The following is a 12,812-nucleotide window of genomic DNA, read 5'->3' on the forward strand; positions in this document are numbered from 1 at the left end:
AAATGAGTTAACTGGAGACAATTGTGTCAACTTGGATATTACCCAGGTCTATAAATAGTAAGCCCTCCGCATGTCATTCACATGCATACTTAGGTCTCACAGCAAAATGGAAGAAAAATATGCAGTCATCAGTTAACGTGCAAACATGCTTCACAGGACTTCCAAATGAACAACCTTGTTGCAGCTGCTTCTGTGTTTTCTGTACTTGAGAAGAAAGAGGGGGTTGCAGCCATCCAACTCAGTCACATTTCGTTACTGACTTCTACATATTTAGAAGTCATCCATCACTGCGTTCAACCAAGATGCTTAAAACATGCTACATAAATATATTTTAAAAAGACCCAAATATGGCAAAGTGTAAATGGATGACACAGATGCTCTTTGGACTATTGTTATAATTATCATTGAACAATCCATTTCCAAAGCACACTGAAATGGGCACCGACTATAAATTCCTGTGAACCGATGCCTATGGAACAAAGTGAAAAAAAGCAAAAGTCCTTTTACCTTTATGCTACAGTGACAAAGGTAGGCAAGTTTTCCAAGCAGATATACCAAGCCACCACTAAAGTCACTCAAACCACTAAAATATGTCAGTAACCGCTATTGAGTAAAATAAATTAAATGAGAGAGATCAAGTAGCTCAAGATTGAGATTTAACTGGCTTGTTAAACTTTAAGATCATTTGTAGGAAACATTTGATCAACTCCTACCTTCTGCACCCTTGTTCCCCTCATATTGCTAGCATAACCCCAGATAATCCTCTACCCACATCAGCCTAGCTGTTGTCTGGAAACTCCCCCCTGCTGCTAGGCCACTCTCCCTTCATAGACAATGAAGGGAGGCGGAGGATGAGTGGCTGACTGGTCCTTTCCACCAGCAGTCCCACCTTGCCAAGGTTTTCTTTAGGAAGGCAAGATGGTAACTCCCACAGCCACCTTACCCTCCTTCAATAGGTAGGCAGATGAGTGGCAGCAAACACACTTGAAGGCACTCTTGTAGCCTGGGCCATTGCATTAATATGGTGCCAAATCTGCAAAAGACCTTGGGGAGTCAGGTTATTATGTGCAAAGGATTCCACCACTCCGACCATATATTTCATAAGGGGAAATAAAAATCCTTGTTATCTACTTTAATCCTCAACTCCCATCCAAAAAAACCCCCTATTTTTTGGTTTTAGAGTGGTGAAGGGTTATATAACCTATGCCAGGCTTTGCTTTCTGTATCATTGAGAATAAGTCCCCTCCCTGCCCTTGTAACACAGAGTTATGCTGTAAAGTATGGGTGACATCAGCAAATATTTCTGAAAATTCTCCTCGATAAAAAAGCAATAAAAATTTCGGCAATGTATCAAATCTGTCAAAAAAAAAAAAATGTATTGCTCAGATTTATCAAGACAAGTGCAAAGAAACTTGAAGCAAAAGGGAGGAATTGTTCAGATTGGCAAATTAGCTTTCAAGTTGTTAAAACAAAGGATTCTGATTGGCTGCTCTTCTTAACTGCACTAGTTTTTCTCCAGTTTTCTTTGCACCTGTCTTAATAAACCTAACCCTATGTCAGCAGATATTTCTTGTCATGGTGACACATGTTAATGTAGGAAATGTCCAAAATGATCTCCCGAAAACAGATAAACTGCATTCTAACCCACTTATATTTCCACATTATTCATAAACTGCTCTAGCATGATTAGAGAGAGTTCATCCATTGAGCGTTCACCTTTACTAATTTTCTGTAATCCTGCCTTAAGACAGTTTACATACTGCAGAAACAGGACTCTACTTCTGGCTTGAGATTCTGAAGACTTCTTTCCACAAACTATAAAAGAAAGGAGCATGCCTGACACATCTAAAGTGTTTGCTAAAAAAGAGCTTACACCAGGTGCAAGAGAAATTTATTTGTCTGTGTACAATTCCTTTAAAGGGAACCTGAACCGAGAGGGATATGGAGTCTGCCATATTTATTTCCTTTTAACAATACTAGTTGCCTGGCTGTCCTGCGGAGCTATTTGGCTGCAACAGTATCTGAATCACCCAGCTGAAACAAGCATGCAGCTAATCTTGTCAGAAACATATGTTCTGCATGCTTGTTCAGGGTCTATGGCTAAACGTATTAGAGGAAGAGGATCAGCAGGACAGCCAGGCAATGTGCATTATTGCACACTGCCTATCCCCCTCACTTCAGGTTCCCTTTAAAGATCAATATTTTCCATTTACCTCATGGATTGAGGACCTAAACACTTGCTGACAGCAGAGTTTGCTATGGCATATTGACATTAAGAGACCAGAGTAACAACATTTCCTATATACTTATGGATGTGAGGGTTATCTCACTTATTTTGCCTACCAATCCGGCTATTTAATTTTACAATAACTGACCAAACAGCTGAAAAACTTGGGAAGAGGAAAGGAAATACAAAACACAAGTTAGGAGAGGCAATCTGTTCTGCCCACCTAGCAACTTCCTTGCCTATCTTACATTGTATAGTAACTGTCAAAGCTCATTGCAGCTGCAAAGGAATATCGATTATTATAAAATAGGGAAACTAAAGTAATCAAAACCACCAGGAATTACATTTTTACAGGGAAAAAAAAAATGCAGAAATTCATTTGCCTGGGATCCTTTACTTTAATAGCACGGTCCTTACCTTCCAGAAGGTCTAGTCCACTGAGAAGTCCAACTATAATGATACACAAGAGCTCCTACAGAGAATATCCATGCAATCACCAATAATAGATTTTATCAGCAGGTGGTGCTGCAGGCAAAACCTACAAAATCAAGGCAGGCAAGGCCAAAGTTGAAAAGAAGAGACCCCTCTGTGCTAAGAACAATTCCCACCTTTGTGATTTAACGAAACTGCATTTTTTAACATGCATTTTTAATTGTAGTTTTTGCGGTTTGCATGCACTGCGTTTTGCATGCAGTTTTGCTGCATTGTAACTGTAGCTTGTATTTAAAACAAAGGTACAGAATTCTTCATAGAACTGTGAAGGAAACCCTCTCTACGTATTAAATGAAACTAAATTATTGTTACTGTATACAAATAGCTGAACAGATACCCTAACCACCACTTCGTAATCAATTGTGTAAAGAAACACAGGAACTTCTACTACCATTACTTGAACTTTTTAAATAGCCAATGCTGTCAGAAGGGCAGGATCTAAATCTTGTAAAAAACATCCAGCATCAATCATTGTTGGGCTGAGGTGACCTACATGGATGACCAATTCATTGCTGTACAGTACTGTAAAATAACAGACAGTTCATTAAGCAATAGAAGGTATTCATAACCACCAGTTACTGTTCAAAGGTGGCCACTGAGGATTGTAGCTGGCTGTGTAATTAGTGCTGTGGTTTTGCCATCCTGATACCCTTTTTATTTAGCAATGGGTGGGGGTGGTGAAAAAATATCAAATCAAGGAACCAGCCCATCAGTAATGGAATTTATACCCTCAGTTTTCAGGAAAAAATACTTAGGGTTAAGGTCAAACACAATCACTGAATAATATATTGAGAGGTGCGCTGAACAAATAGATTCTTACTATGTGGGATTGAAAATCTCTTATTTTATTTATTTATACTGCATTAAGTTCGTAATAAAGTGTACACTTTATTACGAACTTAATGCAGTATAAATAAATAAAATAAGAGATTTTCAATCCCACATAGTAAGAATCTATTTGTTTAGCGCACCTCTCAATATATTGTTATAATTCTTTTTCTGAACGGTGGGGAACGGGGGTTTACCCCACCCGAGAAGGTTGCAGCGAGAAACAGTGTTTACAGCATTAGCCCTGTATTCAAACATATTGTCTGGACAGCGCCCTCCTGTTATTGTACAATCACTGAATAAAAATAAAAAGCATTTTCTGTGAAAAAATAATCCAGGCTTGAAACTTCTGTCTGCAGAAGCAGGGTCTACCGACGCTGTTTTCAACAAACTTTAGTCAGGTGTAAGCCAATGCAGCAGTAAGGATACTTTTTCTCCATTTATGGCTAGGTGGGTTGCCATGGTTACCAGACACTCCATAATACTTGGCCAAAATAAGAATGTGTCATAGCAGATCAGGTTTCTTCTCCGAAAGATCTTTCGCTCTGATAAAAACAATCTTTCTTGGGAAAGATAGTTTCTCAAAAGAGTGAAAGGGCTGATAGGGACCATTTCAGCTGACCAAAGCATCCTGTCTATGGGTACTTTCAGGTTTTTTTTTAAATACTAGGTTACATTTTTTTTTAATTAAAAAAAAAAAAAGTATAGTCCAGAAAACAAATGAGTTCCTTATAACTGAACAGCCCTGTGAAACAAACAAACTATTAAGCTATCCAGGTCTCAAAATTTGTTACACCTACAAAAAAAAAAGTCCGGGTGTCAAAATGTGTTACACCGACACAAAAAAAAAAAAAAATCCAAGAGAAAATCAAACTTTTGGATCTTTGTTGCTCCTAGAACCTTACCGCCTATGCACCTTAACTTGCTGAGAGATTATTACAACGGACCAGTACAGTATTTTATTTTTCTTAATGCAGGTTTTACTTAAAACAGACTCAAATAAATCTCAATTTTACCATGTGGCAGAACTCGCTGAAAAAAACCTGGATACGATGAAATAACATTCCCCATGGTGGGAATATCTAAGTGTGCGGAAAGGCAACTGCAGATACTGAGGACATTTTTGTGGCAGTGTATGTTCTAGTCAACCAGAGGAAGTAGCAGAAAGGAAGGCAAAAGGAAAGGGGAAAAAAAAATCCTCTCAGATATGACACCATGTCAAAGTGCATTTCCTCAGTATAGGATGGGCACTACAAAACGAGGTAGATTAAAATAAAATTATTAAAAGAAAATTCACATCAGAAAAAGAAAAAAATCAATAGTCACCTCAACAAAAAATAAAACAAAGGTACATTCTATTACATAAAGCAACAACAGGAATTCTGTAGGCAGAGTGAAACTTTTTGCAATTCACTTTATATGGATCATTTACCCTAAACTATTTGCGACACAAGGTTTCAGTGAGATGGGAGGTTTAAGGGTGTTATGAGCAAGAGGAGTGCATTCCAAATTCAAAATGACAGTCTGCAACTGTCACTCAATGACACTGTCACAAATGACTTTTTTTTTTTTAAGACCTAGTATACATGGGAGTGTGTATTTTGCTTCAGACGCAGATTTTTTTTAAGCACTTTGGATAACTCTTCAGTTCATTATTAGTAATATGAATGGAATCTTATTCAGCAGTGAAAATCTGCATTTTATCTGCTTTAATAAGCTTTCCATTTTGACATTTTAAATTCTAGTGTAAAATACCACTAGAACAGATAAACAAAATACCCTTAATACAAATGCTCATTTACACACACACTGAAAGCCAAATGCTAGGTAAGCAATGAAGCTCCCACGCATGCAATAAGAAACCCCTCAGCAGGTGACACCATATTTAATTGCTTATATTCACAGAACTAACCCCAATACCCAGGAGAGGTTTAATGATTACACAAGAATGGACAGTGGATTTCCTAAACATAAACCATTCAATGCAAACACTTTACAGTTACTGTTGAATTGTCAACTGTGTATGAATAAAAAGTAGCTTCTCGGAGTTTAAAAATTATCAGCATTTTTTGCATTACACATCAAGAGTAGATTAGAGCGGTCATGCTAGAAACATGGCTTCTTGCACTGCTGCCCCCATTTAAACTTCAGTTGCTAGTTTAGTACCCCCATATTCTATGGCTTCACTGTACTGTAATAAGCATGCAGCCAGAGAAGACTGTCAAGCCCGAACTGCACACGTGTCCCAAATTGCTCCCTCACTAGGTAATGAAGCCACAGGACAAGTGTGACAGCCACATGCGTATATATCACAGTCTGAGAAAGAATGAGCAATGACAGCTATGGTATATTTCTCATAACAGGTTTGCTCTCAATGGATTGTTCACTTTAATCCAAAACAGATCTCTTCCTTCACCCAACTATGGAACTGCCTTAACCAAACTAGGAGAATGGAGTTATCTTTTTATGAGTTCTATTAGATCTGCACAGACAGCCCGCCCATTCAATTAATACACAATCTGATTAGTGCCTACAAAGGGTAGTGGGTAGCATATGAGCCATTTTCAAGAAGGCTCAAAACAAAAGTGTGGAATTTCAGGCCTTTAATATGAGGCCATGACCATTCAGAAAATTCACATTATAATCACATCATATTATATTATGCTTACGGTCAACCAGCTTTTCATGCCTGCAAGTCTGTTACATAAAAGAACCTTTTCCCACAGCATGGTGTTGCGTCTGCAATCACTGGCGTTTCCCAGTGATTTTCTCACTGACATGTTACAGATTACAAGATCACTGAAAGTCCTACATGCTGCAATTAAGCTTTGAAAACAACTTTCTGAAAGATTCTCGTGTGACCTGAACACAAGGTTTTCAAATCAAACCATTGTGCGGCAAATCTTGCTCTGGTGAAAAATAGGAGTGGCTTCTCAATACAGATCTCAGACACATCACTAAAGCTCCACAGAGTGTCTATGTCACCACCACCAACCTTCACCTCAGATGTTTTTCCAAAGCTCCACAGAGTGTCTATGTCACCACCACCCACCTTCATCTCAGATGCTTTCCCAAAGGTCCCTAGAGTGTCTATGTCATAGCCACCCACCTTCACCTCAGATGCTTTCCCAGAGCTCCACAGTGTCTATGTCACCGCCCACCTTTAGGCATAGCACCCCTTAAGGTAACGTTCGGTGCCTCAGCATCTTAGGACAGGCCCATGTGCAAGAAAAAATAAAAGATACCTTTATGCAAATAGAAACTTTAAGAAAGTAAGTCAGTATTTCCATAAACACTCCAGGGAGCTGCTGGAGTCCCCAGGACCTTCTACAATAGGATGACTTCCACCTGGTGTGCAAAAGTTGATTAGGCTTAAAAACTGCTATTCTACGTAACAAAGTTGTGTGCTTAATGTATTAATATAGCCCTCTTTTTAAAAGGGAAAAAAGAGGGAATGGTCAAAGCTGGAACAAAATAAATTCAAGTATGAATCCAATCTACAAGCAAGTTGAACATAAACTGCTTTTTAGCCCATCCGTGGTGCCTAGGCACAGCATGAGACAATCTGGCAGGTTATGTCATCAGAGATGGTGAAATGTAAAACATCCCCCAAGGCACAGAGAGAGTCTGCGGGTGAAGCAGAAGCAGCAGTTGTGCGAAAGACAGAAGCAAGAAGGCCTCGTTGTTTACAGGTACTTGGGGTAACGCATGCAGGTGAAGAGCTGGAGAAGACGGTAGATGCTGTATTCCAGAGAAAGGCCTAAAAACAGATGATAGATTTAAACAACCCCTGTCGCAGAGGCAGATAAGCTAAAGTCACCAATGATAAAGGCAATGCAGAAAATAAAGCGTGTAGGAGACATCATTTAACCTGTGCAGGGAAAAAAAGTCACCAACAAAGTTTATAAACACCATAAACCATTCACATTTTCCTTCAGCTGGTGAAAAATACCACTGCTACAGAACAGTCCACAATGGGGTAATTTGTCACACTGTTTGAAAAAACAAAAGAAATAAAAAGAAAGGAACAAAAGGCATATTAGCGTAACATAAGGAAATGTTCCACTTAAACGATAACGACAACAGAAAACATATTTCTGGGGGACTTTGTTGTTCGTTCCACTCACTGACACAGAGGAATAATAGACAACTGTGAAGCCACAAGCGGGTTTTCCAGTAAAAAGACAGGATATGGTTGTGCTGTGTGCAACCCTGTACAAAAAGGCTGGGGTGCTGTTTGGAGAATGCAGTCACGGGAATTTTCCCCCACACATTTCACCCAGTGATTTGATTGGCTGCAGCTTGTTTTGTAGGCTGGGACACATTCATTAACCAATATGGCACCAGGAATTCCCTCATAAATAGAAGTATTTTTTTCTTTTTTTTAATCCATGATACATGTAAAAAGTGAACCACATCGTAGAGTGACTAGGTGTAGCAGATTAGCTACATGTAAATCCGATTCACACAACACAGCACTTCATGAAGAGAAAAAAAAATAACATCCCCAAGACAGATAACAGAATTACTGCACACTCTTTGCATCCCGCCCAATCTTTACTTGGGAAATGACAAAAAAAGGAAAAAAATAAACAAAAAGTGGGTTTATGATGAAATTGGTACGGGAAGATAGGCAGATCCCAAAGAATAGTCCAATGTCTTGTCTGGGATTCATTTTGGGGATGACGGGATTGTAGCAGCTTTTTGGGCTGTAGCAGAGGGGAATGCTTGCATCGCAATTCCGGGCTGGTATGCTGCAAGATGCTGTGCAGGATGGCCTTGCGTCTGTGTAGGCCACTGTACTGGGTAGCCAGAGGAGCTCATTGCATTGAACTGACAGGCATGTTGTCCTGGGTATGGTGGCATTCCTCCTGGTGCAAAATTGGGCAGTACAAGAGACTGAGGGATAGCGGCTGGAACAGTCCCGTGAATCGGAGATATTGTGGGCATCCAAGTGGGTGGGTAGCCTGAGGCAGATGATGAATTCTGGGGAAAAAATACGTACATAAATACACCAAATAAAACATGCATGTCACATAGAATATGTCACACAATAGTTACACTTGTTTCTCAAAACAATGCATGCTTCTGATGATATGAACCTATTCACACAAATGTGTTTTAGAATACAGTATTTAAAGCAAACCTGGGAGGTTTGCAATGCAGCGTTTTTAGTACTGACCTTGGGAGGGTGAAGCCTCTGGATCCTATAGAGGCTTCCCTGTAATCCTACATCAAGCCGTTCTAATGCTGGGGCCCCGGAAGAGTTGTTTGCACAGTAGCACAGGCCCAGCTTTTTTCCAAAGAAAGCCGAGCGGTCCGTGCTAGTGCACATGACAGATAGGGTCCAAGTGCTGAAACAGGCCTGAGAATGACGCTTGGGGAAACTTCTTTTCAATTCTGAAGCTTCCCCCTCTTGAGGCAAGTACCCCCCGTAGGAGCACTTTTTTCCCTTCAGGTACACTTTAAATTGTGCATATACATATTATGCTTATACATGTAAAATTAACTTTTGTATATAAATCTTCAGCAGATTTAGAGAAAATATTTTGTTTAATACATTCATCTCTAAATGTAGTCTGAAGTGATATGATTCTGAATTACTTTTAAGGCTGTTCTTGCCAAGCTGATATGCAACCCTAATCTATGTTTTAGCACTTCAATAACCTGTTCTAATCTTAACTAGAAAATACCTTTTAACATCTGGCAAGTGAAAACAATATAAAACTATATATAAATCATTCCAGGAAAACTATACAAAAATGATGCATATTTGATTTTGGTGCCTGTGCATTGCTTCAGCTAAAGGTGGCTAAAAACTATGGAATAAAATTACCCAATTTAACAACAATTTGATAAAAAAAAAAAGTTCGGTTGAACAGAATTATTTTTTTCATTCGTTTGAGAAATCTGATCAAATTTCCATTTTTTTTTTTTTTATTTTTTTTTACAATACAAGATCAGAAGTGGTGGATTTTTCTGATAAATTTTTTTGGTTGGAAGGTGTGGGGTAGAATGTCAAATGCTTGATGTATATGTAGATCCCAAGCAATTTTTCCAATGTTTTCTATCATTTTTTTGTCATAATTGAGGAAACATTTAACAAGTGTGTGATACATCGATCAGTTTTTGGAAATGTTACAATCAGAAAAATGTATTGTAATTTTTTAATTGAAAAGTAATGTAAAAAATTGTATTGTGTGTGGCCACTTTAGCCCGTTCAGGACCACTACATGTTAAAACTATGCCGTACTAGTTGCTGTCTAAGCTTGCTGCAGCGTAATTGTAACACCGGTGGCTCCCATGCACAGGACTCGATCGCACGCCCCTGCTGGGACAGAGCTAAGCTTGCTGCCTAAGGACAGCTGAGTTCCATACATCGGTCAGGTGCCATTTTCACTGGTGCCTGACCTCCTGATTACTGTGAGCCAATCATAGTGATCAGGAAGTGCAAAATTGCAAAAGGGCTCTGGTCCATAAAGGCTCCAGAGCCTGCCATCGCCAAGTAGTTCAGCAACATTATTTTCAGCGTACTTTTGTTGTTTCAGAGGGCCTATTCACGCTATAAATTGCAAAACTAAGCGCTACAGTTTTGCGCTGGTGATTTTACCACGATTAGCGCTGTAAATTCACAGCTTACACTTCCGCAATTCAGAGAGATTGCAATCAGAACTGTACCACAATCGCTCCAGAATAGCGGCAAAATGCTGCATGTAACGCGTTTTGCGATTAGCGCCAATCGCAAATCGCCTGCGATCAGCATTAACCACTTCCTGATGCCTAAACCTATAAAACTAACAAAGCATAGGCTTTAACTTTGGCTACACCCCTTCAACTTCTGGCCTAGTTTTGCTCCTTACTAAATACAGCATAACCTAAACACAGTGCCTCTAGGTATACATATTGTATACTACCCCACTTCTTGTTCCCTTATTCCTTAAGACTCTAAGCATGCAAGGGTAGGGCTCTCTTAACCTTTTGTATCTTGTATGTACCCATGTTTGTCAGAGATATATGTAGGTGTGTGTGTAGATGTGTGTGTGTGTAGGTGTGTGTGTGTAGGTGTGTGTATGTAGGTGTGTGTATGTAGGTGTGTGTGTGTAGATGTGTGTGTGTAGATGTGTGTGTGTGTAGGTGTGTGTGTGTAGGTGTATAGGTGTGTGTGTAGGGGTGTGTGTGTAGGGGTGTGTGTGTAGGTGTGTGTGTGTGTGTGTGTAGGTGTGTGTGTGTATGTAACAACACACAACCTCTTCCCACCCAATCTCTTTATGCTAACCCTCCTTTCTAACATGCAACTTTAACTGATACTTCCCTTTCATTATCCTTATCCTTTAATATCCCATGCCGTCCTCCTCTAAACCGCCGTTCTCCACCGTCGGCCCTGGTCTAGCGCAGCATGCCATCCACCTGCGGCTGCGCGCCTGCACGCTCCCGCGCGCATCATAAATAAATCATGAATAATTGTCCGGCAGCAGGGAATGGGGGATCGGAGGAGGACGGCATGGGACATTACTGCTACAGGGGGCTGATAGAAGCCCCAGGTATGTGTGTTTTTATCTTCAACACACCCCCACAGAACCCCTTTAAATGCCAATGACTGATTAATTAAACACAGGCACTAAAATAATCCCAATGTAGCAAAAAAAAAAAAAACTACTTCACAAGCACCAGAACTTGTGCAAAAAATAATAGCCAAGTGCAAGTGTCCAAACAAATGAGAATGCAATCACTGTGTTCCCTGTCCCTTTCTTACCTCATGAACCCGATTCCAGCTATCGGAGTCTGGGCGACTCTGGTTCTGTTTGATCTGGTTCAGGCTGGGTTTCAGATTAAGGTTCCCTGCATTCTCCTTTGCCCAATCATCCACCAGTTTATGCAGGTCATCTGTGAACATGCTTTTCTTTTCGGAGACTGAGTTTTGTCCAGCATCAGAGTTGCTTTCCGTACCCGGCTGGTCTGGAAAACAGAGACAACATACTTTAAATAACGTCTAAATCTCGGCTTTTTTTTAAACTACAATACAATATACCACTATACACAAATGTGTCTGATCCTGCTCCAAGAAAATTCAGAATTCACACCTTAACCCACGTACACTTAAATACAGGACAACTCCATTAGAGCAGAACACTTTAAAAGACTAAGTCCACATCTGTTTAAAGTGGATATGAAATGAAAAACTAACTATGACAAGTAACTTGTCTATATATCTTATCTAAAGTTTACACACAAAATCTAGCTGCAAACAGCTTCAACAGTATATGATTATTTCTTCCTGTGATACGAGAGCAGCTATATTCTGCTTATTACACACAGGCGAGCTGCTCTGCATCTCCACCTCTCAGCCTGTGAAAACTCCACTCCCCTCTCCGCTCCCTTGCCTCCGAAATCTCTGGCTGGTTACGCCGCCGCCTCTGGGGAAAGCTGCCTCCTCCCCAGACTGAGCTCCCATGAGCACTTGCTACATAGGACTCAGAAGGCCTAGGCGCTAGAGGAGCTGTGGGCGAGGCTTGCTTAGTTTATAGGAAATTGGGGTATTAAAAAAAAAAAAAAAAAAAGTATTTGGCTTGAAGAATGTCCTATAAACTTTATGTAAGGGGCACAATTATGCAATGGGTAAACTTTTATCTCAGATCCACTTGAAGGACTTTTTCACACAAGGCCAACCATGAACTTGTCAGGCAATTCAGCCTCTTGGCTGCTGCCCATGAACGCCTTTTGGACAACATTTCATGTAGCATCCGCTCTCCTGTATGTCCTCTATCCTGAGTTCCTTTGCAGTTAGGGGTCACCAAGTCTGGCATCAAAATAGAAAGCACTGAGGAGAAAAATCATGCATGCATGTTGAAACCATTTTATTTTTAACTAACCAGTATGAATCCCTGCACTTGGCCATCTAGATACTGTTATGGCCTCAAAATTAAACCCCTGATTTACATTCTGACATTACATGGTGACATTTTTACTGTTGGCAGATTATGTAGCTGCTGCTTGCTTTCTTGGCAGTTGGAAACAGCTGTAAACAGCTATTTCCCACAATGGGCATGATTCACAAAGCTTTTTCACCTTATCGATGTTACATTTTTAAGTTTCCAAAGAACAAAAATATAATACAATTAAGGCAAGAAAAGATATATTGAAATACATTTAATCAGGAACAACTGTGTAAATGTGCTGAATGGTTATTTTTATTAATTAGGTGGTAAATAAGTTATTTATGAGAAGTTTTGTGAATAGAGCCCAATGCAGCAAGGTTCACAGACTG

The 12,812-nt window shown here is 39.8% G+C and overlaps 1 protein-coding gene across 2 annotated transcripts in view; it reads right to left on the minus strand.

Moving 5' to 3' along the window:
- Positions 1-3,688: 3,688 nt before the first annotated feature.
- WNK3 (WNK lysine deficient protein kinase 3) overlaps positions 3,689-12,812 on the minus strand; it is a 217,239-nt gene continuing 208,115 nt past the window's right edge. For both annotated transcript variants that reach the window (XM_068248302.1, XM_068248303.1), the window contains exons 23-24: positions 11,301-11,503; positions 3,689-8,533 (exon numbers count right to left, since the gene is read on the minus strand). In XM_068248302.1, the coding sequence (XP_068104403.1) occupies positions 8,219-8,533; positions 11,301-11,503 (518 nt within the window). In that variant the 3' untranslated portion in view covers positions 3,689-8,218. The remainder of the gene's footprint in view (positions 8,534-11,300; positions 11,504-12,812) is intronic.

Source organism: Hyperolius riggenbachi, chromosome 8 (assembly GCF_040937935.1).
Source record: "Hyperolius riggenbachi isolate aHypRig1 chromosome 8, aHypRig1.pri, whole genome shotgun sequence".
In the NCBI taxonomy this organism is placed as follows: domain Eukaryota; kingdom Metazoa; phylum Chordata; class Amphibia; order Anura; family Hyperoliidae; genus Hyperolius; species Hyperolius riggenbachi.